The 26401-nt window shown below is 44.6% G+C and overlaps 1 protein-coding gene across 3 annotated transcripts in view; it reads right to left on the reverse strand.

The window, feature by feature from the left end:
* Positions 1 to 441: 441 nt before the first annotated feature.
* The window catches only part of LOC120929092 (neurofilament heavy polypeptide-like), a 74511-nt gene continuing 48551 nt past the window's right edge, over positions 442 to 26401 (reverse strand). For 2 of the 3 annotated variants that reach the window (XM_040340298.1, XM_040340296.1), the window contains exons 17-21: positions 22529 to 22587; positions 10087 to 10115; positions 8086 to 8137; positions 5763 to 5823; positions 442 to 1454 (exon numbers count right to left, since the gene is read on the reverse strand). In XM_040340298.1, the coding sequence (XP_040196232.1) occupies positions 568 to 1454; positions 5763 to 5823; positions 8086 to 8137; positions 10087 to 10115; positions 22529 to 22587 (1088 nt within the window). In that variant the 3' untranslated portion in view covers positions 442 to 567. The remainder of the gene's footprint in view (positions 1455 to 5762; positions 5824 to 8085; positions 8138 to 10086; positions 10116 to 22528; positions 22588 to 26401) is intronic. The other variant, XM_040340297.1, reaches the window with a different exon arrangement.

Consider the following 26401-nt stretch of genomic DNA (forward strand, 5'->3'; position numbering starts at 1 on the left):
GTACTCTGTACATAATGCAGTCCTGAACCCTGCACTGTACGTAGCACACGCCAGATACAACCATTCCTTTTCAGGGAAACCATACTGCCGATGCGGCCCTCAATGAAAGTGAAATTTGACTGGTTTATGTTTACAAAAACAGAAAAACACGTTTTTTCTATGGATAGAAACGGAATCTGATGTAAGTGGATGTAAACATCTGTCCGTGTTACATCCACCTGTTTAAAAGGCATATACTGTGGTTCAGTCTGGATCCGTCTGAAAAACTGAACATTTGTGTGAAAAGGCCCTAAAAAAATTAAGATAAACCTTCTGGGTTAATAAAATAATAGCAGCTACCTCATCTAAGGACTTGTAGATTTCAATATATTGCATTTTTGTTTTAGCGCTGGATATGTTGTAACAGACTATTGGAAGTAATACTCACAATGGAAGCATAACTTACAAAAATGAAAAACTTTAATCAGCCTAATTTGGAAATGTAAATTTCTTCAAGGTATACAACAAATGGTAAAATCAATTACAACCATTCAAAAATGGACCATGAAATTAAGACCAAAAAGGTATCTAGCGGCGTTTAGTTTTGCCAGCCAATGAAGAGCGCGTTTTTCTGGGAGTGTTTTCTGGTGAGGGCGTATCGATAATGTCAGCATCGCTGGCACTGCCATTAGTTTTTTGTGATGGCCCTTTTGCATCATTGGGGGGAGTGCTTTCTGATGGCAGCGTTACGATATTAGTGTCGACATCGTTTTCACTGTCATTAGCATCTCTGGATGGCTCTTTTCCATCACTGGTTGGAGTGTTTTCTGAAAGTGCGTCGATATTATCGTTGGCACTGTCATTAGCATCTATGGATGGCTCTTTTGTGGGAGTGTGTTCTGGTGAAAGCATGTTGATATTAGTGTCAGCATCGTCGGCACTGTCAATAATACTGGATGGGCTATGTGAATTATTGTGTGATAGTGGTAATTGATCTGGTGAAACATCTGGTCTGTGGTGAACTTCTGCTGATGTAATCTGTCCATGTGCATTTGTAATATTGCTACCAATACCATGCTTCAATGACTGACAGATGTCCAAGAACTGCTTGAACGATGTTTGAAACTGCTGTGCAAAATTACGAAATTCACTGACTCCACTTTCAATTGAATTAGCTATTTTACATTGGCTCTCATATAATTTGGTAAAATAGGACTCATTTATATCAAAGCGTGCCTGGGAAGTACTTGGAATACAAGTGTCCTTTATCGTTTGGCTGAGTCGCGTGGATCTTCGCTTGGGGGACTCCACCTCTGCAGTTCTAGCCCGTACATCCACCCCTTCCATCTCTTCCCCACTATCCTGTGCATTCATCTCTTCTCCCTCTGCATCTCCATCACTTTTCTGTTCGTCTTCAGAAGCAACGGTTTTGCTTTTCTTCTGTGGACTTGCTGCTCCCTGTCCTTTCTTTTTAGCTGAAATACAAAAAGCATAGATTATACTTACTATTGAAAAGTGTATTGAACATACTCACTAGTGCAAGCTAAGTCCTGTGTGTGCGCGTACACACACAGTATGATTGGGTAAGCAGAAGCCAGTGGAGGGATTGGTAGAGGGGGTGGCAAACGCCGAACGGTTGGAAGATGGAAGTATCTGGCAGCAGCATTCATGATAGTCTGAAGGGGAGATAGCCTGTGAAAAGTTTGGTGAACAAAGAGGGAGCAGCAAAATACGTGGCGTAAGAGATAAGGGAGTAAATAAGTAGCTCTGTGGTGTTGTTGGATAAGAAGGGGCATATTTTGGAGATTCTGGAAAGATTTGACTAGCGATTGAATGTGGGGGTGAAAAGGATTACATCTAGAACCCTGGCATGAAGAGAGAGACTGATGGTTGTGACATTAATTTTCATGAGGGGGAGGGGGGGGGATACAAAGGGGACAATATGAGCTCAGTTTTGGAATGACTTGAGTTTAAGAAAGTGGTGCGACATCCATACAGATAGTCTTGCTTGCACATCATTGATTTACTGACTGACATGGTGAGCAAAAGGGGTAGAGAGACACAGTGCATCTGGAAAGCATTCACAACGCTTCGCTTATTCCACATTTTATGTTACAGCCTTATTCCAAAATGAATTAAATTCCTTGTTTTCCTTAAAATCCAAATTAAAAATAAAATAATGGGAGAAAGAAAGAAGAAGGAAAAAAAAAAAAAAAAAAAAAAGCACACAACACACATGTACATGAGTATTCACAGCCTTTGCTCAATACCTTGTTGAAGCAACTTTGGCGCCAATTACAGCCTCAATCTTTTTGAGTATGATGCTACAAGCTTGGCACACCCATTTTTGACTGAGTCTGAGGTTCAGAGTGCTCTGGAGCAGGTTTTCATTAAAGATGTCCCTGTACATTGCTGCATTCACCTTTCCCTTGGGCCTGACTAGTCTTCCAGTTCCTGCCGCTGAGGGAAAAAAATAAATAATACCCACAGCGTGACTCTGCCACCACCATGCTTCACTGTAGGGATCGTATTGGCCAGGTGATGAGCGGTGCCTGGTTTCCTCCAGAAATGAAGCTTGCCATTCAGGCCAAAGAGTTCAATCTTTGTTTTATCAGACCAAAGAATTTTGTTTCCCATGGCCTGAGAGTCCTTCAGGTGCCTTTTGGCAAAGGCCAGGCAGGCTGTCATGTGCCTTTTACTGAGGAGTGGCTTCCGTCTGGCCATTCTACTATACAGGCCTGATTGGTGTTATTCTGCAGAGATGGTTGTTCTTCTGGAAGGTTCTCTCTCTGCATAGAGAAATGCTGAAGCTCTGTCAGAGTGACCATCAGTTTCTTGGTAACCTACCTCCCTTACTAAGGCCCTTCTCCCTCGATCGCTCAGTTTGGCAGAGTGGCCCACTCTAGGAAGAGTCTTGGTGGTTCCAAACTTCTTCCATTTACAGATGGTGACCACTGTGCTCATTCAATGCTGCACAAATTTTTCTGTACCCGTCCACAGATCTGTGCCTCAATACAATCCTGTCTGAGGTCTACAGACAATTCCTTGGACTTCATGGCTTGGTTTGTGCTCCGACATGCACTGGTAACTGAGGGACAGGCGTGTGCCTTTCCAAATCATGTCCAATCAACTGAATTTACCAAAAAGGTGGACACCAGTGAAGTTGTAGACATCTCAAAGTTTTACTGATCATCTCGAGGATGATCAGTGGAAACAGGATGCACCTGAGCTTAATTTTGAGTGCCATGGCAAAAGCCTTGAATACTTACGTACATGTGATTTTTTTATTTTTAATAAATTTGCAAAGATTTCAAACAAACTACTTTTACACCGTCATTATGGGGTATTGTTTGTAGAATTTTGAAGAAAATAAAGTTCCATTTTGGAATAAGGCTGTAACAAAATGTGGAAAAAGTGAAGCACTGTGAATACTTTCCAGATGCACTGTAGATCTGGGTGTTGTCTGCATAGATAGGTTATTGGAAGCTGTGGGAAGCCAACCCGTGAAGGAGGTATAGAGAGAATAAAAATGGTCCAAAGAATGGAGCCTTGGTAGACTCTTACAAAAATAGGAGGTGGTACAGTGGTAGATGACACTGGAGATGCAGTGAGGTAGGTAAGAAAAGAACCAGCAAAGAGCAGGGTCCAAGAGGGCGAGCATGAAGGGTTTTTGTTTTGTTTAAGGATCGAGTTGTCAACTGCACCAAAGGCAGCAGAAAGGTCGAGAAGACAGACTACACAGAGGACTGGCCATTTAATTTTAGCAGCTAGCAAGTCATTAATGAGTTTTAGGAGGGAAGTTTCTCTGAAGTGTGCCAAGCAAAAAATAGAATGAAAGTGGTCAAAAAGGCCAGTGAGGTGGTAACTCAGGTGGTTGTAGACCATGGGTGCTCAACCTGCGGCTCTCCAGCTGTTGCAGAACTACAAGTCCCATGATGCATTGCAAGGCTGAGTTACAAGCATGATGGGACTTGTAGTTCTGCAGCAGCTGGAGGGACACAGGTTGAGCACCCATGTTGTAGACCAAGTTTTCTATAATTTTGGATGTAAATGGGAGCAAGGGGATGGGTTGTATTTACTGGTAAGGTCCAGTGAGGGCTTTTAAATATGGGGGTGACCGGGGCATGCTTTAATAGGGTGGGAAAGATGCCAATAGAGAGATTGAAGATGTGAGTTAGGCAGTGTAGAATAGAGCATGAGGATGACCGCAGTAGTTGTGAGGGAATGGAGTCGAGGGGCCAGGTGGTTAGTTGGGTATTAGCATAAAGTTTAGCAAATGCCTCCATGGTAAGAGTATAAAAGAAAGGTACTGAATGTGGTGGCAGACAAGATATGTTAGATAGGGAAGATATCTGGCCAGTAGTTGTAGTGGTGTTTTTGAATTGACTAGCAATGTCCTGGCCAGTAAGCGAGTTAGTGGGTGGGGGCAGTGAGTGACGAAGTAGAGTTCTACATAGAAAGGAGTTGAGGACTGGATGAGAGGGTATTAATGAGAGGGATGAAATATGTCTGTTTGGCAGCATGGATTCAGTACAAGGCAAAAGTATTGCCAGGATTTAGATTTATGCTTAGATTAAGTATATGGCTAAATCCTTTGAGATTTCTGGTGTCTGTTTGAAAGGGTTGTAGTGGGGCGGAGGCGGATTCTGTTTGTAGTAAGGGGAGCAAGTGTGTGCAGGGAGGATGAAAGCGAACTGTTATAGATAGAAGTAGCTAGGTTGGGGCAGGATAGGGGCAAGATATCCGTGTAGATAGTCTGTTTCAGAATAGAAAAGAAAAGGGTTAACATGGCAAAGGTTCTACAGGTAAATGTTTCCTGGTTGGAAGGATAGTGGGTTGAAGACAGGGAGAATATGAAACGGATAAGGTGGCTGTCAGAGGGGAAAAGGAGTGTTGAGAAGGTCCCCAGGAGTGCAGACATAGCTGAATACAAGGTCAAGGGTGTTGTCAGAGTGAGTAGAAGTGTGTGTCTATTGTGTTAGGTCAAAGAAAAAAAAGGAGGTCGTTAGGGTGTTAACATTAACAGAGATGTTAAAGTCGCCATAATTATGGTGGATAGTTCAGATGAGAAAAAGTAGGGTAGCCAGCCTGAGAAGCCAAGGAAATGTGACACCGGGCGAGGAGGCCGATAGATCAGAGCAATCCTCAAAGAAACTTCAAAAGAGATACAGAGAGGATCCTGAAAAGTGCTTTGTGGGTGGGGACAGAAGGGTTTTAAATCAATCTCCCTTTCGTTCACTGGGTCTGGGCAACAGGAGAGGCCGAGTCCTATTCTTGAAGCCAGGTTTCAGTAACAGCAAGTAGGTTTGAGGTGAAAAGGTAAAAAAAATATGAAGTTAATATATAGCCAACGCCACAAACTTTTCTTTAATTATGGATTAAGTAGGGGAGGGTTAAAACCACTATAAGTTGTTTTACCAACTGTGTCTCATTAGGGAGATTTCCCTTTACTTCCTCTTCTGTAGACTCAATAGAATGTAACAGGGTAGATTTCCAATGTGAGGGATATCCAATGTGAGGGATATCCAATCTGAGGCTCCATACACATGGGTAGCCAGGGACAGAGAGTTTGCAGTGTTGAGAGCTGGCTAGGCACTTGCGCTGGACATGGCTAAACTCTGTGCTATGGCCACATACAAACTGACCAATTAGCTGCAGCCAGTTTGTGTGAAGCCACAAAAACGCTACAGATGAGCAGTTAGATGTGACTGGACACAAGCAGAGCCCACAGGTTTTAATATATCTCTGCTATTGCCTGTATTTCAAATTGAGAGTATGCTTACAAGGTGGTCTGCCACGCCGAGCTTTTGACTTCACTGGTGATGCCGACTTTGTCTGTTGATCCTGAAAAAAAATGTAAATGCAAATGTGCATATTTTAGCTTTATATTTGTATTAATCATACAGGTGTCACAATGGATATACCTTGTGACTTTTTAGGTTGTTAGGCTTTGTCTAAACATTCAGAGTAGGTAAAGATGCCGTAAAAGAGGTGGAGAAATTTGGAGATACGCCAGGAGCCCTTTTTAAATAAACTTCCAAGTACTTTTTTCCTAAGGGATATACAGCTGTCACATGACCCAGCTATTTCCCAGCCTGGCTGCAGGGAAACCTAAGCAGGAGGAACTTTAGTCCTCTGCTGCCAGTCACATAAAAAAATAGAATAAAATTCACAAGGAAAAAAAAAAAAGAAAACACACCCTTTGGAATACAGAGTAAAAATAATATAAAATTAAAAGTTTTAAATTGTCACACACACACACACGTATATTTGAAATCACATTATTATTTTTTGGAAGAAAACATGGTGTGGGTGGATTTCTTCCACTCACAGGCTGTGTCGCGCCTCTCTAGCCTGTGTCTAAGAATAAGATGAAGGTGCAACCTCCATCAATCTACATGTAATATCCTGCACCCATTGTGTTCAGCTAGCTAGTGGGCATGGAGGAGGAGGAGGGAGGGAGTGGGCTGCTATTGTCCATTGTGTATATACTGACTATAGTCACATGGGCTGCTCAGATGTGATAAGGAAATGCTCAGCATAGAAACTCACTGAAAACTGAGCATGTGCAGAGATGCCAACACTGCTCTGCAAAATCCCTAGCTGCATTGGGGACTTAGAGCAGCGGGATCAACCAGGTTATTTGCAGAATACAGAAAACGAAATGCATAGCAACTGAGTATGAACAGCATGTAATACACCATTTATTGACTGTTTTTATGATGTGGGTTTAGTGACACTTTAAGGTATATCTTCTTCCAATGTGGCCCAGGAACGTCAAACGTTCAGACACCCCTGGCGTTGGGTATAAAGAACTGCAGATGCAATTCTCCTGCAGCTTTACCATAATTGGCTAGTTTAAGTTTCACTCACCGGTCTGGTTTAGCCTGTTCCAAGTCCTTCTTTCCACCATTCATCCCAACATTATGCAGTTATACTAAGCATTACAGCACTACAACAATCATTTTAACCGCTTAAGGACCAGACGCCACAGTTGCAATATGGCAGGTTGGTTTTCCTGTGCGAATCACCGTCATTGTACGTTGGCCTCTTTAAATAAAACAAGAGGCGCGCCAGAACAGATGCTAGCCGCGATCACTCCACAAAGAGACAGAACAGGGGATCTGTCAAGATAAATAGACAGATCTCCATTGTGTCAGGGGAGTGGAGAGAGATCTGCTGTTCAGTAATTGGGAACAGCGGTCTCTCTCTACTCCTGGGCAGCCCATGCAGTTAAAAGCACCTCCCAGGGAACACACAACCACTTGATCGCCACCTAGTGTTAACCCCCTTCGCTGCCAGTGACATTTATACAGTAATCAGTGGCTTTTTTTTCTTCTTAGCTCTGAGCGCTGTATAAATTTTAAAGGTCCATTAAAAAGTGTCCGATCTGTCCACTGCAATGTCTCAGTCCTGCTATAACAAAACAAAAAAAAAAAAAAAAATGCGCTGATCGCCACTATTACTAGTAAAATAAAAGTTAATAAAAATGCCATAACTATATATCCCCTATTTTGTAGACACTATAGCTTCTGCACAAACCAGTCAATATATGCTTTATGCGATTTTATTTACCAAAAATATGAAACTGATGAAATTAAAATTTTATTTTGGATATGTATTGTAGCTAAAAACATTATTTTCCCCCCGAACTGGTCTCTGTTTTTATGTTTATAGCGCAAACAATAAAAACCGCAGGAGGTGATCAAATACCACCAAAAGAAAGCTCTATTTGTGAAAAAAAAAAAAAAAAGGGGACGTCAATTTTGTTTGGGGACAATGTTGCACGACCACGCAATTGTCAGTTTAAGCGACGCAGTGCCGTATGGCTAAAAATGGCCTGGTCATTAGGGGGGGCAAATCCTTCTGGTCCTTAAGTGGTTAATCACCGATTCTGTCACATGCACAGCTCAAATTTCCCCGTACAATTTTTTTTTTTTTTTTTTACACAAGGTCAGATTTTTACGTTTGTCAGAAATACAGATGACATACATGCACAAATCTAAAAATGGATCTCTAGCAATATCAAGCACTTAAAAGTATAATTATAGTAACCACCTAATGAGGAAGTGGGATAAGGCTACAGAGAATGCAGTATACTCATACCTTAACATTCTTTTTTGCCCTTGTACGCTTCGTGGTTTGTTTGAAAATCTGCCTGCATGCAATAAAAAAAAATATGTAAGAAAATAGTTTTTGTCATCTATTTTTTACAAGATAGATCATTACAGTCCAAATATAACAAACACATTTAGTTTAGAAAAGAATGAATGAATGGAATCTTAACCAGAATTTTACCAGTCTGTTTGCAAGATTTGCCCTTACTTTCTGTGCCATGGGTTATACCTTTCCAGTGGGGACACACAGATAGGTTAGTAAAAGCAGGCCTCCACAAAATCCGGGCGCCAGGTCGCAATTGCGACAAGAAATTGTGACCTGGCGCCTGGGGAAGCAGATGGCCGCAAAGCCGCGGCCTCAATTACCACCCGGTGCGGGCCAGCCAGTAATTGAGGCCACGGCTTTGCGGCCTTCACAGAAGGAAGCCGAGGCCTGCAGAAGGAATCTAGGAGTGGCCATCTTGTAGTGGCCGTTGGCATTACAGGTTACATTACATGTAGCAAAAAACAGCAGTTCTAATGTGTTTAACGGTTTACACTGCCATCTCCTTTCCTCCAATTAGAACCCCCAAACACATATATATATATATATATAATAACACCCTAGCGAATAAAATGGCGGTCATTGCAATACTTTGTCACACCGTAAGCGCACTTTTTTGGGGGAAAAATTCACTTTTTTTTTAAATTAAAAAGTAAGACAACAGTAAAGTTAGCCCAATTTATTTTTATATTGTGAAAGATAATGTTACGCCAAGAAAATTGATACCCAACGTTTTCATGCTTCAAAATTGCGTGCGCTCGTGGAATGGCGACAAACTTTTACCGTTTAAAATCTCCATAGGCGACGTTTAAAAAAATGCTACAGGTTGCATGTTTTGAGTTACAGAGGAAGTCTAGGGCTGGAATTATTGCTTACGCTCTACCAATCGTGGCGATACCTCACGTGTGGTTTGAATACCGTTTACATATGCGGGCGCTACTCACGTATGCGTTTGCTTCTGCGCGCAAGTTTAGCGAGACGGGGTGCGTTTTGTGGCCTAACTTTTAGCTGGCTCCTGGATTCCAAGCAAATTTGTCAAACCCTGAGTTAAAGGATAAGTTCACCTTTAGGAACAGGTTACATGTTTCTCTCGATTTTAGGGTGTAAGCTGCATCCGCCACTCGCTGCCCCCTCTCCCTGCGGTAGAAGTACGGGGAGAAGTTCCCCAATACTAGCCGTCATACGGCCTCGTCATTCAGACACACCGCTCTGCGTGTCTGAATGAACTACAAGCCCCAACATACTTAACTGTCTTGTAGTTCTCAATGAACTACAACTGCACTTTGGAGTGCCATGGAAGTTCATAGAGTGTTCCTGTCAGGAAATATTAGCTTTTTTTATTATTTTTAGTATTGTCCACCGCAATGTCGCAGTCCCAATAAAAAACAAAAATCGCTGCCATTACTAGTAAAAATAAAAATGCCATAGTTGTATCCCCTATTTTGAAGACGCTATAACTTTTGCACAAACCAATCAATATATGCTTATTGCAATTTTATTTTAATCAAAAATATGTAGAAGAATTTATATACCGACCTAAACTGATGAATAATTTGTGTTTGTTTTTTTTAAATTGGGATGTTTATAATAGCAAAACCAAGATTTTGTTTGGGTACAACATTGCAATTGTCAGTTAAAGCGTCAAAGTGCCAAATCGCAAAAAAATGTCCTGGTCATTAAGGGGGCAAATCCTTCCGGGGCTGAAGTGGTTATAGAGGAACTTCAACAGCTACAGATATTGTAACTGCTGACTTAAAATACAGACGGCCCAGGGATCGAGTACTGTCACCACTTAGGCCAGTCCTTACCTAGTCTTCAAGTTCCCAGTCAAGTCCCCCGGGCTAAGCCTTCGGGAGCTTATGTGGTTGAGGTGAAAAAGGTATATATAAAAAAAAAAAAAAAAAAAAAAAAACACACACACACACACACAAATAACCAAATTCTTACCTTGGGCTAGATTTTCGCTTCATCTTCTGCTTCAAAACAAAAAAAAAAAAAAGTTCAGGTGTACTTAAATGTAATCAAAAAGCATTTATTTTAAAAAGGAAAAGTTCATTCGGCACTTGTTACATTTTCCACCTGTATATAGGGTAAAAACACACAAAATATTCCTGTCCAGCTGTCTCTACTCCCAGTCCCCCTTCTCCCATTACAACGGGAACAGAATTTTCTCCACGCACCCACTGCCACTTTCTGTAAACAGCTCTGCTGTGCAGGGCTATGCCCACACAGCTACGTCATTCATTCAAAGTTTCAATCACCAAGGCATACAGACTTGTAGTGTCAATGGGCCGTGGGGATGCGAATGAGCACTCATGGTCCACTGACATATCCTCCAGCTTTCAAACAGAAAGCCTGTACAGAGGTACCGTCTGAAAGGCGGAGGACAGGTGCCCACATTGCACCCATGATCTATGGATCTCGCGGATGCAATGCATTCCAGCCTCCTGTTGGGTAAAAATAATAAAGACACATTTCTTTTTTCCTGCAAAAATATGTGCATTTATTATCTTTTCTATAAAGACAACCTTTAAAACATTTAATATGAGTTTCTTTTGACCCCTTTCACACCGAGAGCATATTGCAGGCACTATAGCTTTAAAAATCGCACCTGCAATCTGCCCTCAAACAGCTGCACCATTGTCTCCCGTGTGAAAGCCAGATGGCTTTCATACTGGAGCTTTGCACTAGCAAGACGGTAAAAAAAGTCCTACTAGCCGCATCTTTGGAGTGGTGTGTATACCGCTCCTTCACCGCTGCTGCCCATTGAAATCAATGGGACAGCGCGGCTATGCCAATGGCAATGCGCAGCTGCAGCGGTTTAAACCCTTTCTCGGCTGCCAACGGGGGGTAAAACCACCTCGCTAGTGGGCGAAATGCGCCGCAAATCCGCCCATAGCGTCGCCGGTAAAAATAGGATTTTTGTACTCACCGTAAAATCCATTTCTCCGAGTTCATGGACGGACACAGCAGCCTTTGACCTTAGGGTATTATCCTCCATTTTAGGAGATTGACTAGGCAGAAAAACAGCATGTTAAGTGTTAAAACACTCCACACAGTACAGTACCTCCCAGGTGGCGAATCCCTCCGGGTACATCCCTCTCTCTGCATCATGTAGCTCCAGTTCGTAAACAAACAGTACAAACAAAGAAGGGGTGGGTGCTGTGTCCGTCCATGAACTCAGAGAAATGGATTTTACGGTGGAGTACAAAAATCCTATTTTCTCTTCCGTTCATGGACGGACACAGCAGCCTTTGACCTTAGGGGCATCCCCCCAAGCAGTGTCAAAAAAAAAAAAAAATCGAGGGGTGGGAAAAACACAGCAAACCAACTTCACCCCAAACAAACCAGAATTCCTCAACGGAGGAACTTCAACCTTAAACAGCCGCCTGCAAAACCTTGCGGCCAAAGGAGGCATCCGAAGATGCACTCACATCCACCTTGTAAAACTTTGAGAAGGTGTTGACCGACGACCAGGTCGCTGCCTTACACACCTGTAAAACAGACGCTTGATGGCGGAAAGCCCAAGAGGCACCAATCGCCCTGGTCGAATGCACCGTAACCTGGAAGGGGGGCGCCCCCCCCCCTTTAGGGCATAGGCCTGAAGCACGACCTGCCTGATCCACCTAGAAATGGTGGCCGACGAGACCGCCAAACCCTTCTTAGGACCAGTCACGACACGAACAGTGAATCCGACCTCCGAAACGGAGCCGTAGCAGACAGGTACACCCGTAGGGCTCGAACCACGTCCAAGGAATGCAACGTGACCTCTTTTGGGTTCGCCGGCCGAGGACATAAGGATGGAAGAACAATGTCCTCATTAATATGAAAGGCCGAAACAACTTTAGGAAGGAAAGACGGCTGCAGCACCACCTTATCCCTGTGGATGACCAAGTAAGGGGCCTTGCAAGACAAGGCCGCTAGTTCAGAAACCCGTCTGACCGATGTAATTGCCACCAGAAAAAACACCTTTTGGGAAAGGGTCAACAAAAGGGATTGTCCTCAAACGGAAACTCTTGAAGTACCGAGAGAACCAAATTCAAGTCCCATGGATGCCGAACCCCCTGCACAAACGTACGCACCAGAGAGTGCGCCGCCAACAGTCGCTGAAAGAAAACAGCTAAGGCCGAAATCTGCCCCTTAAATCGTACTTGGGGCAAGAGCCTGCTCCACTCCACGCTGTGAGAACAGCAGAATCCGGTACATCACGTATGTACGAGGGTGCCACTTCATCTCCTCACACAGAGATGTAAGCCTTCCACGTACGGTGGTAGACTTCCGTGCCTGCAGCATGGTAGAGATCACAGATTTCAACAGGCCTCGATGCTTCAGCACCTGGCTCTCAATAGCCACGCCGTTAAAGCCAACGACTGTAAAGCAGGAAAGATAGGACCCTGCGACAGAAGATCCTCTGGCAGAGGCAAGCGCCAAGAAACGTCTGCCACCAGACAGCGTACCAGGGATGGTGAGGCCAATCCGGAGCGATTAGGATTGTTGGTATCCCCTCGGCTTCCACTCTGCGTAGCAGACGAGGATGAAGCTTCAGAGAAGGGAAGGTGTAGATTAGGCGATAGTGACCCCACGGCGCCACCAATGCATCTGACGCGTCTGCCCACGGGTCTCTTGACCTGGCCACGAACCGTGACACCTTCCGTTTGAGACGGGACGCCAGAATATCCACGTCTGGAGTGCCCCATTTCAGACACAGACTCTGAAACACATCCGGGTGTAGCGACCATTCTCCTTGGTCTAGCGTTTGGCGACTTAGGTAGTCCGCCTGCCAGATCTGTACCCCTGGAATGTACACGGCCGATAGAACCGGAACGTACTTTTCGGCCCACCGGAGGATGTGCGCGACTTCCGCCGCTGCAGCCGAGCTCCGTGTGCCCCCTTGATGGTTGACATACGCCACCACCGTGGCGTTGTCGGACTGGATCCTGACCGGGTGGCCCTGCAGTTCCAGAGACCACTTGAAGAGGCACAGCCTGATCGCCCGGAGCTCCAGGACATTGATCGGCAGACGGGACTCTTCCCGAGTCCAGCGTCCCTGGGCTGACTGAACACCCCAGACACCCCCCCCGGCCGGAGAACTGGCATCTGTCGTGACCACCGTTCAAAGGCACGGCAGAAATGATTTCCCGGCCCAAAGTACCAGTAATGTCAGCCACCACACTAGGGAGGACCCGACCAGGCGACTCACCCGGACCTGGTAATCCAGAGACGAAGGGAGCTTGTCCCAACGTGACAGAATTTCTCTGTAACAATTGAGTTGAGCATACGGAACCACCTCGAAGGAGGCCACCATCAGACCCAGAACTCGCATGCAAAAGCGAAGCGACGACCACTTTTGGGTCGCCAACTGCTGCACCGCCGATTGCAGTGCCTGTAGTTTCTCCGTTGGAAGGAAAACCCTCGCCTCCGAGGAATCCAGGACCAACCCCAGGTATTCCAGACGCTGAGACGGTACCAACACAAACTTCTGGACATTTAGCAGCCAACCGAATTCTCGGAGGGTCTGGCAGGTGATAGACACATCCACCTCTAACTCTGAGCTTGAAGAAGCTCTCAGAAGGTCGTCCAGGTATCCTACAATAGCGATCCCGCGCTGCCTCAGCAGGGCCAGAATCGGAGCAAGCACCTTGGTGAAAACCTGTGGTGCCGAAGCCAGGCCGAAAGGGAGGGCCACAAACTGAAAGTGGTCCTCTCAGACCACAAAAATCTCTGGTGCTTTGCGCATATGGGGATATGCAGGTACGTGTCCTTGATATCCAAGGACGCCAGAAAATCCCTCTGATGGAGTGCCTCTATTACAGAGCGAACTGACTCCATCCTGAACTTTTGCACTTTGACAAAACAGTTGAGGGCCTTGAGATCCAGGATTGGACGGACCCCTTCCTTCTTGGGGACTACATACAGATTGGAGTAAAACCCCTGAAACCGTTCCAGTAAAGGAACCGGCACGATCACCCCTCTGACCAGCCCCAAACAGGGCCTCCCAACGTTCTGGAGGTTGGAAGGAAAAAAATCTGTTTGGCGGACAAAAGAAACTCTTGTACCCCGAGGAAACAACTTCGCAAACCCACAGGTCGGAAAGAAGGGACCTCCGAGCCGCGAATTCGCAAAGCCAGCCCCCCACCCGAGAGACAGGCAGGGGCAGACCTTCATGCAGAAGCAGGCTTATCCGCAGGCTTGCGGGACCAGGGGCGCTTCTGCCCTTCAGCGGGCGCCTTAGCGCCCTGGAAACGTTTACCTGCCGCACCGGGCGGACGAAAAAACGCTTGGGGGCGGTAAAGGAGGGCCCTTGCCTACGGCGAGGCTCCTTACCAGATTGTGGGAGCAGAGTGCTCTTACCTCCCGTGGCATTTTTTATGATGTCATCCAGAGACACCCCAAAAAGCCGTTCACCCTTGAAAACTGAGTCCACCAAGGCCTTTTTTGAAGACTGGACCGCAGATCAACACTTCAGCCAAACAAGGCGGCGCAACACCACCGCGTAGGCCGAAGTCCTGGAGAGCAAGGGAAGCGTATCCAGGGCTGACTCACAGACAAATTTTAGGCCTTGCACCAACTGATCGACCAGCTCCACACAGTCCGCAGGGGCATCATGCGCCTGCAACACCTGAAGCAACAACTTTGCCCGTTCGGCAAGTGTCTGACACTAGAGCCCTGGCCAAGACCGGTCTCACCGCCGACCCCACCACCGTGAACATGGAGGGGGCCACAGCCTCAGCTCTTCCATCTGCTGGGTCCTTGAACGCGGGAGCCCCTTCCACGGGCAACGTGGTCGCCTTGTTCAGCCTGGACACAGGGGGGGTCCACTGACTGAGGAGCAGTCCACGGACCGCAAAGCATTTCGGAAAAGAAAAAAAACTTTCTGCTGCTGATCCCATTCCTTGGAAACACTTTTGCAGTGCGGGCTGGCTTGCGGAAACCAATAGGGACCGACATCTGATGCCTCCGCCGAATCCTCAATTTTTTTTTGAGTATCCCGCACCGCAGTGATAAGAGCTCCAACAAGCGCCCTATCATGCGCTGACCCTGAAGCAGAGTCATCCTCACTGTCCGTGTGGACTAGGCCTGCATCCTCTGACACCACGGAACCAGGGGCGGGAGCAGTAGCAGGGCCCGATTCCGCGTCAGATGCATCCCCAGAAGAAGACGGGGGAAGGGGGCGCTTTTTACCCCACCTCTGGCCACGCGCCGCTTCAGCCCTGGCAACAAACGCCTCAAGGACTGCTGTCATAGCATCCACAGAGGCCGCAGGAACAGGGGCACTAAGGGTTACCTCCGGCATGTCTGGGGGAGAAGCATTCGAGTCGGACGCCATGCTGACCCACCCAATAGCCGCCCTTGGACTGCAAGGCAAAACCCACAGGCCACCCCCTCCCGGGCCGCAGCAGATGACCCCCCAGAGGACTCACCACCCAACCAGGCTGTATTGCTGCTGCTATCTGCCCAGAGCGCTGTCCGTGCTGTGCCGTCCCGTTGGAAGTGTGCTGAAGCCGTTCGCGCCGTTATTTTGGCCACTACAGGCAAAAACCCCTTCCAAAATGGCAGCCGACATGCAAAAACAGCATGCGGGCTACAAGAAAATGGCCGCCGATCGTCAATAAAGGCACCCGTTGCCGGCAAAAGGATTGAGGATCCAGCCTGTCACCCAGTCGGCAGTTGATTGTGGATCTCAGGATCCAAAAAAAAAAAAAAAAACACAGGAAAGCAAGAAAATCGCAAAAAAAATCTCTAGAGCACATGGGCCCAGAAGAGCCATGTCATCTCCTATTGCTAGGCCAGAAAAAAAAAATGGAGCTGCATGATGCAGAGAGAGGGATGTACCCGGGGGATCCGCCCCATGGGAGGTACTGTACTGTGTGGAGTGTTTTAACACTTAACATGCTGTTTTCTGCCTAGTCAATCTCCTAAAAGGGAGGATAATACCCTAAGGTCAAAGGCTGCTGTGTCCGTCCATGAACGGAAGAGAAAGCAGAGTTTTACCGCCGACGCTATGAGCGGCTCAGTGTGAAAGGGGTCTTTAGAACAAACTGCATTGGAAACGTGTTGACAGGCTAGTTTCAGACACAGTTGATAAGGCTGTTTTGAAACCTGAAAGACTGATGGGGCGCCTCCTGCAGGGAAGTAGGATCTACTGCATATTTCTGTGTATGCAGAGAATTCCGAGGTCCCCTGCATATAGCATTTGTCATCACGCTTTCCTAGGTTTCAAACTTAAATTTAAATGGTTATTCTACTCCAAATCAATGTTTTATAATTGGGTGATGCTGAATATTTAAAGCATCTCAGCTTTCTTTTATTTCCAGTAATAAGTCTCAAGAGCTTGGGACGGATCAGGAAATCAAGTTCACACTTAAAAACACCCCTCAAACACCTATTCAAATGATACAAATCACCAGCACACAGTGCTGTTCACACTATCAAAACATGAAGTGGCATCGCTTTGTTCAAAATTGAAGCCTCATCTCGAGTCAGGAGGCATTTGAAGCCTTTCAACGCCTCCCATGCAAGTCTAAGGTAATGGTTCACAAACTGACAGCCGTTTGTGGCGCATTAACAGTTTATTTCCTGTAATGGAATAGGCGTTTGTGGAGCAGTTTTGAAACATTTGATGAGCATTAAGGTGCGTTAAAACTGCCCATAGGGCGTTAGGGGAGAGTTTTTAACTGGTCGTTAACGCTTGTAAAACATCCAACGCCCATACTAAAGCTCACTGATGCCAGTTGAAAGCCCATACTAACACTATAGGAGCGTTTGTTAAGAGTTAGAAATTTAGTCAAGTGTGAACAAGCCCCAACACTCCTAGAAGTGTCAGTGTTTGTAGAAAGTTTTGCTGAGGATTTTTCCCCATTGCTGGGGTTTGGCAGCAACAGTATTTAAATTTCTTTACAGGGAATGTTTATTTTACTTTCACCACTTGCCTCCCAACCCTATTCTGCCACTTCTCCCCTACATGTAAATCTTTTTCTTCTAGAAAACGTAGAATCCCCAAATTTTATATATATTCTTTTAAAAGCAGAGGACCTAGACCAGTGATGGCGAACCTTGGCCCCCCAGATGTTTTGGAACTACATTTCCCATGATGCTTATGCACTTTGCAATGTAGGTGAGCATCATGGCAAATGTAGTTCCAAAACATCTGGGGTGCCAAGGTTCGCCATCACTGACCTAGACAATAAATTGGTGGATGTTGCAGGGGCACTTTACATTATGTATTTTTTTATTATTATTAAATCCCAGATATCTCCTCTGGCTTCCAAAGCAGCCAATCAGATACAGATTTTATTGTTTTATTTTATGTAGCCCTGGGATGTTTTAAGTACACCCCTCACGTTTTTGTAAATATTTAACGATTTTCTCTTTTCATGTGACAACACTGAATAAATTACACTTTGCGACAATGTAAATTAGTTAGTGTACAGCTTGTATAACAGTGTAAAGTTGCTGTCCCCTCAAAATAACACAGCCATTAATGTCTAAACCGCTGGCAAGAGCATACCCCCAAGTGAAAATGTCCAAATTTGACCCAATTAGCCATTTTCCCTCCCCGATGTCATGAGACTTGTTAGTGTAACAAGGTCTCAGGTGTGAATGGGGAGCAGTGTGTTAAATTTGGTGTCATCGCTCTCACTCTCCTCTCATACGTGTCACTGGAAGTTCAACATGGCACCTCATGAAAAATAAAAGAGGATATGGAAAAAAAGAATTGTAGCGTTACATAAAGATGGCCTAGGCTATAAGAAGATTGCCAAGACCCATAAAATGAGCTGCAGCATGGTAAGACCATACAGCAGTTTAACAGACAGGTTTGACTCAGAACAGGCCTCACCATGGTCAACCAAAGTAAAGTAGTTGAGCGCATGTGCTCAGCATCATATCCAAAGGTTGTTTTTGGGAAATAGATGTAGGAGTGCTGCCAGCATTGCTGCAGAGGATGAAGGGGTGGTCAGTCTGTCAGTGCTCAGACCATAGGTCTGCATGGCTGTCATCCCAGAAGGAAGCCTCTTCTAAAGATGATGCACAAGGAAGCCCGCAAACAGTTTGCTGAAAACAAGCACACTAATGACATGGATTAATGTCCTGTGGTCAGACGAGACCAAGATAAACTTATTTGGTTCAGATGGTGTGAAGCATTTGTCGCGGTAAGCAGGTGGAGGAGTACAAAGACAAGTGTCTTGCCTACAGTCAAGCATGGTGGTAGGAATGTCATGGTCTGGGGCTGCATGAGTACTGCCGACACTGGGGAGCTACAGTTCATTGAGGGAACCATGAATGCCAACATGTACTGTGACATACTGAAGCAGAGTATGATCCCTTCGGAGACGGGGCCGCAGGGCAGTATTTCAACATAACAACCCCAAACACACCTCCAAGTTGACCACTGCCTTGCTAAAGAAGCCGAGGGTAAAAGGTGATGGACTGGCAAAGCATGTCTCCAGACCTAAACCCTATTGAGCATCTTCAAACAGAAGGTGGAGGTGGGCAAGGTCTCAAACATCAACCAGCTCTGTGATATCGTCATGGAGAAGTGGAAGAGGACTCTGGTGAACTCCATGCCCAAGAGGGTTAAGGCAGAGCTGTAAAATAATGGTGGCCACACAAAATATTGATACTTTGCACCCAATATTAAAATTTTCACTTAGGGGTGTACTCACTTTTGTTGCCAGCAGTTTAGACATTAGTGGCTGTGTGTTGAGTTATTTTGAGGGGACAGCAAATTTACACTGTTATACAAGCTGAACACTCACTACTTTACATTGTAGTAAAGTGTCATAACACGAAAAGATATAAAATATTTACAAAAATGTGAGGGGTGTACTCACTTTTGTGAGATACTGTAATATATAGTTGTGCTTATAAGTTTACATACCCTGGCAGAATTTTTGATTCTTGGGCATTTTTTTGAGAATATGAATGATAAAAACACAAACTTCTTTCGCTCATGATTAGTGTTTGGCTGAAGCCATTTATTATCAACTATTTACTCTTTTTAAATCACAATAGCAACAAACTACCCAAATGACCCTGATCAAAAGTTTACATAGTTCTTAACATGTATTGCCCCCTTTAACATCAATGACAGCAAGAAGTCTTTTGTGGTATTTGTGGATGAGGCTCTTTATCTTCTCATAATATGTGAGAAAATTCGATGCGCTACTGTGAGTATACAGTTATGATAATAAAGCAGTGATAATAAAATATGCAAAGTGTATCTGAGGCAGCTATATCTAAAAGTGTTCACATAACACAAAAATCAAATCTACATAAATAACAAGTGATAAGCGCTTCAAATGAGTGACTAAAATCACAACAAAAGGATAATACCAATAATTAGTGCACAAACACAATAGGTGACTGGACTGGTGTTGGTGAAGTGAAAACCAACTAAAAATATATCCCAAGGATTGCAAAAGGAGTATGGACCTTGAATGGTACAAACATAGACCTCTATGCAACTGGAGGTGTCCAGAAGCACTAAATGTGCAGATTAGGTGAAGATTCAAAAAAAATTAAATAGATGATTGAAAGTTCAAAATTTGTAAATCATGACAGACAGTCTATAAAAAAGATAAATCAGATGTTCTAAGCTTCTGAGCCTCTGCTCTCTTCCCTCAGACAGATGGTTAAATATCCTCATAGGTAATGTAGTGCCCTTACCTGCAAGGTGCTATATATAGACATATAGTGTTGTCTCTACAGCGTGGTGGTCTTGCCTCTCCCAGTGTTAATCACTCCAACTGCTCCAGCTGCTGGGTATCTCCAATAATCCAGGCTCCGTGATCCAGAATTAGGAATGGGATGAGGGAGGGAGAAAGAAAAAATGCCTCCAATAGTGTAGTGAGTTGAAACTCAATTGAATTTATTGCACCAAATGGCATAAACAAAAACGAATGGGCGCATGCAGGACAAGTTTAAAATTCGCGGGGACGCGGCGATCTAAGTACCGCCTGACGTCCGATGGCCTCCGGCTTGTGCGGGTGTATGAATCGGTCTGACTCCCTACGGCGTTAGGTCACGCACCTCGTGACTTCACCTGATGAAGTCACGAGGTGCGTGACGTAACGCCGTAGGGATATATTTTCAGTTGGTTTTCACTTCACCAACACCAGTCCAGTCACCTATTGTGTTTGTGCACTCTTTATCTTCTCAGATGGTAAAGCTTCCCATTCCTCTTGGCAAAAAACCTCCAGTTCCTGTAAATTCTTGGGCTGTATTGCATGAACTGCACGTTTGAGATCTCCCAGAGTGGTTCAATGATAATGAGGTCAGGAGACTGAGATGGCCACTTCAGAACCTTCACTTTATTCTGCTGTAACCAACGACAGGTGGACTTGGCCTTGTGCTTTGGATCATTGTCATGTTGGAATGTACAAAGCAAGTCCCATGCGCAGCTTCCTGGACAGATGAATGCAATAAATTGACAACATTTCCTGTGCCTTTGTAGCTCACACATGCCCAAAACATCAGCCATCCATCTTTGTAGGAATGGGGTACCTTTCATCATAGGCCTTGTTGACTCCTCTCCAAATGAAGAGTTAATGGCCAAAAAGCAAAATTTTGGTCTCATCCCTCCAAATGACTTTGTGGCAGAAGGTTTGAGGCTTGTCTCTGTGTTCGGCGTATTATAAGTGGGATACTTTGTGGCATTTGTGTAGTAATGGCTTTCTTCTGGCGACTTGACCATGCAGCCCATCTTTCAAGTACCTCATTATTGTGCATCTTGAAACAACCACACCACATGTTTTCAGAGAGTCCTGTACTTCACCTGAACTTGTGGGTTTTTCTTTGCATCCCGAACAATTTTCCTGGCAGTTCAGGATAACATTTTAGTTGGTCTACCTGACCGTGGTTTCGTTTCAACAGAACCCCTCATTTTCAATTTCTTGATTAGAGTTTGAACACTGCTGATTGGCATTCACAATTTCTTGAAAATCTTTTTATATCCCTTTCCTGTTATATACAGTTCAACTACCTTTTCCCACAAATCCTTTGAGAATTCTTTTGCTTTCCCCATGACTCGGAATACAGAAACGTCAGTGCAGCACTGGATGGAAGATGCAAGGGTCTGTCATGAGTCCAGAAACTCATTGACCTTTTGTACACACACCAATTACAAGCAAACAGCTCACAGTTGAGAATGGTTACCTTTAATAGCCATTCAAATGCCTCTGTGTCCACTTGTTTGCATGTTATCAGGCCAAAATCACCAGGGTATGTAAACTTTTGATCAGGGTCATTTGGGCAGTTTCTGTAGCCATTATGATTTAAAAAAAACAAACAAAAAACAGTTGATTAATAAATGGCTCCAGACAAACGCTAACCATGAGTGAAAGAATTTTGTGTGTGTTTTTTTTATATACTCTGAAAAATGGCCAAGAAATCAAAATTCTGCCAGGATATGTAAACTTATGAGTGTGAATGCGTAAATAAAATTAATTAACATTTATGTATTTTATTCGCAACTAGTATTGAAATAATTATCTGAATCTGACTGAAGTTTAGCCTTATGTACATCAGCGCTCAGACTGGTAAAGGGAGGAATCTACATAATCGATCTACAAATTAAAAACTTGCTGACAGAAAAGAGCAGAGAGATGGCCTCATCATTTTGATGCTGCTCCTTGACTATCCAATTATAATCCAATGTATTTAAACTTTTACATAACTGCATAAACAGATACATGAAATTTGTGAATATAAAAATGCATTAAAATGTTTTTATTTTTAAATAAATTGTACACCGCCTTATGCTTGTAAGCGATTATAGTATCCGTTTTAAGCTTACCAACTAATTTCCTAAAATAGGTTTTGAGAATGTCCAATTTCCTTGTCCTCTTTATTGATATGCCCGATTTCAGCTAGGTTATCCCAAGCTCAACCCAACAATCTATTTACCCTATCTGCAAAGTGATTAACCTAAGCAGTTTGGCAATAACACTGTTCAAACGCTTTGTCAACTTTTTAACATATTAGTGTATCAATACAGCATCTAAAGACCTGTCAAAAGATACCTATTTTCTAATAACTTTGTAGCTAAAAGGCTGTTTGCTTTCTGAAAACTCCCCTTCAGGAATGTTTTGTCTACTTTTCATCCTTCAGAGATTGCAGTTTCCAAAGTTCAGAACTACAGAAATGACATTTGGGCACTCAGACTGCTTGTATTTTGGGTGATTCGTGCTAAAGCAGATGAAAGTTGAGCCATTAGATTGCCCTACAGGCACCACCTGGCTTGACAAAAGGCAATTAAAAAAATCAAATTGTGTTGGTGGAAAATGATTGGCTGAACAATAACTGCATCTTGGTATGGAGGCCTTTAGGCCTGCAAACCTCGGACATTGAATCCAACAAGCACAAGGAGTGCAACAGATTAATTATTTACCCTTGCTGGTGTTTCATCTGACGCAGATGAACTGCTTGATGATCTAGACGTGTCAACTTCTGCAAGAATAACAGTTTTGTTAGAAGTACAGTTCATTAATTAGGCATATTTTTTTTTTAAAAGTTAGTAAATTCATTAAAAAGGGTTTTACCCCACTCATGACTGGGTCATTTCTGAGATTTAGCACTGCGCTCCCTTTAATCACTTACAGACTGGGCTATAGCCGAATGATGGCTACAGCACGGTCAGATAATTCTGGGGAGGGCGTAAAATTACATCCCCCCCAAAATCACGTGCACACAAGTGATCCGTGCCTGCTGGGTTCTCGGGACCCGGCACGTCACGAATCTGTGTACAGGACAATCCCAGCGACCCTTTACCACGTGATTGCTCCATCCAATGATGGCGTGTTCAATGTCAACTAACCGGCATGTCCGGTTCTCTCCTCTGCTCACACCGATTGTGTGAGCAGAGAAGGGAGAAGAACCATTAGTGCCCGTCAGTAAGTGCTCATCAATGCCATCCTATCAGTGGATCTTCGTCGGTGCCGTAAAAATTGCAGTGCCCCCATCCCCCCCAAGTTTTTGGAAAATGTAGAAAGAAAATGAAGTGTTCAAAAAGACGGATTATGTCTCATAGAATATACATTGGGGAGTTTTATTTCCAAAATTGGGTAATTTTGTGGGCGTTTCCATTGCCCTGGTGCTCAAACGGGAGTGAAATCGTGCGAGTTCAGCTGAACTCGCACGGCTTCACTCCCACAGCCCAGTGTGAACCAGGGCTAAATGTCCTTATTTCTTCTGAGAAATCCTCACTTCCTGTTCTTCTGTCTAACTCCACACAGTAATGCGAGGCTTTCTCCCTGGTGTGGAGAAAAAGCCTCTTGAGGGGGCGAGCAGGGGGGGGGGCAGGACACTCTACTTTGCAGATAGAGAAAGGAGCTGTGTGTTAGTGGGCGTCCTGACACTCCTGCTCGCCCCCTCAAGAGGCATTCTCCACACCAGGGATAAAGCCTTGCATTAACTGTGTGGAGTTACAGACATAACAGGAAGTGAGAATTTCTCAGATCAAATAAGTGCATTTATAAACAAAATCTAAGGATGGGGTAAGTGAAGGAGGACTGCACTAAGGTAAAGGGAGCCGTTTAGGGGGAAAAAATTACCTTTACAACCCCTTTAAGCAAAAGGCATTTGTACTCCCTTTAATTCCTTTTCAATCTGCAAAACGTATTGGCTGCTCCTCTGCTGCCAGTTCCAGCAACGTCACCTCTAAGGTGAGCGCATTTGTGTGGCTACGGGTGAAGCACTTTAGTTTGATGCACGGTGTGGGAACATTAGAAGACCCGAATTTCATTTTGTTATATATTTATTTACAGAATGTTATTACTATCCGTTTTATATCATGGACATTGAGTATATATAAATTTAGACACTATATGCACTTTTACTCCCAACTTGTTGTGTCCTTTTCACATTTTATTAATTGCTTAGTATTCACTAATTTTGGAGCTGCACTTGGTACACAGGAGTTATTTATCAATTTTCAGCTTACCATTAGCTGTACTAGCGTTCTGTTTTTATTTTGAAGCTAGCCTTGGCATAGCAATGTGGAGCTACATGTTTACATAACCTGCTTTCAGTTTGTACCATAGTAAACACTAGGGTTGTCCCGATACCACTTTTTTAGGACCGAGTACAAGTACCGATACTTTTTTCAAGTAGTCGCCGATACCGAATACCGATACTTTTTTAAAATGTGTCCCCAAATGCAGCCATGTCCCCCCACATATGCAGCCATGTCCCCCCAGCCATGTCCCCCAAATATGCAGCCATGTCCCTCTAGCCATGTCCCTCACATATGCAGCCATGTCCCTCTAGCCATGCCCCTCACATATGCAGCCATGTCCCTCTAGCCATGTCCCTCACATATGCAGCCATGTCCCTCACATATGCAGCCAGGTCCCTCACATATGCAGCCAGGTCCCTCACATATGCAGCCAGGTCCCTCACATATGCAGCCATGTCCCTCTAGCCATGTCCCTCACATATGCAGCCATGTCCCTCCAGCCATTTCCCCCATACCTTTGCCGCCGAAAGCCGCCGCCGCATGGAAAAAATCGCAGCATTCATTTGAATAGCTGTTTTGCCCGCGCGTATAGACACTCCCCCTTGCTTGGGATTGGACAGATCACGATCACCCATCCAATCCCGAGCAAGGGGGAGTGTATATACGCGCGGGAACACTACAGCTATTCAAATGAAAGCTGTGATGTTCCCTCACGCCGTTTAACCCATGCGGCGGCGCGATGCGGCGGGGGGGAGTATTCTATTTAGGTATCGGGGGTATTTGCGCGAGTACAAGTACTCCCGCAAATACTCGGTATCGGTCCCGATACCGGTATCGGGACAACCCTAGTAAACACTGTACTGCTCTGGGGGTGGGGTGATAAGGGAATTTTTTTGTTTTTACACTTTGCTGTTACAATGATCAATCAATGTAGGTTTTCAATGTCATGAATGGGTTACATTCATGACAGCTGTGATACCTAGTGGTCTGTGATTGGCTACAGCCAATCACATGGTACAGGGTGCTGTGATTGGTCCACATCTATCACATGGTACCTGGACCAATCAGAGCATCACTAATAGTGAAACTTGGTCCTTTCCCTTCTGAAAAACGCACAGTGACATGTGGAGTCCCTCAGGGATCCCCCTTGTCGCCCGTACTATTCAATATCTATCTCCGCCCTCTTTTTTAAATCATCAGGAACCAGAAGTTACTTTACCACTCTTATGCAGATGACACACAACTGTATTTTCGCATCTGCAACAAAAAGGATCACCATCTCAGACTAGAGAAATGCCTTACTTGGATAGAAAATTGGATGACGAAGAGCTATCTTAAACTCAACGGTTCAAAAACAGAACAACTCCTGTTGCACGCCAACCGAAAGACGTCCCGCAACAACATGGACACCCCCGCCCATTCTGGGACAAACCATCATCCCTAGCACCAAAGTCAAGTCTCTGAGTCACTTTTGACACCCAAATGACAATGGATGCACAAATAGGGTCAGTAGTCAGCGGATCGCACCATCTGCTGAGCCTGCTACGCAGACTCACTCCCTTTATCCCAAATTAAGACATAGCAGTCGTGGTGGGAACAATTATCAACTCCAGACTTGACTATGCAAATGCCATCTAGGACTCCCAAAGTACCAAATCACTCGTCTGCAAGTCGTTCAAAATACGGCCGCTCGACTTGTGACGGGGAAAAAAACCATGGGAATCAATCTCACCTTCACTGAGATCCCTTCATTGGTTGCCAGTAAAAAAGACAGAATCACTTTTAAGGCACTCGGTCTGACACATATGCGTGTTCAAGGAAATGCCCCCCAATATCTATGCGAAAAATTAAAAGCTCACAACCCCAATCGCATTCTGCGATCCACCAATCAAAATCTACTCCAGATACCCAAAGCCAGATTCAAGTCCAAAGGAGAACGGAGATTTGCAGTCCAAGGACCTAGACTATGGAACGCTCTACCAACCAGCATTCCATTCGGAGGTGAACTACCTGGCTTTCAGAAAAAGAATCAAAACCCATCTCTTCTGAGGGCAAAAAGTTCAGCTAGGGAAGGATACTAAGCGCCCAGAGGCGATTCAGTTCGCAGGCGTTGCGCTATATAAGTTTCTCACTCACTATGCAGGAAACAGCGGTCATGCATAAAATTCATTCATATCAGCTTTGTTGACATTGTAAAAGTGATTGCATAGGCGGGATCCACAATCCGCTGTGTTTGGAAAAGGCAGGATGACTTGAATGTATATGACCCAGCTTGCCCCTGCTGGCTACCTGTACCTACTGTGGGCA

Source organism: Rana temporaria, chromosome 2, assembly GCF_905171775.1.
Source record: "Rana temporaria chromosome 2, aRanTem1.1, whole genome shotgun sequence".
Lineage (NCBI taxonomy): Eukaryota > Metazoa > Chordata > Amphibia > Anura > Ranidae > Rana > Rana temporaria.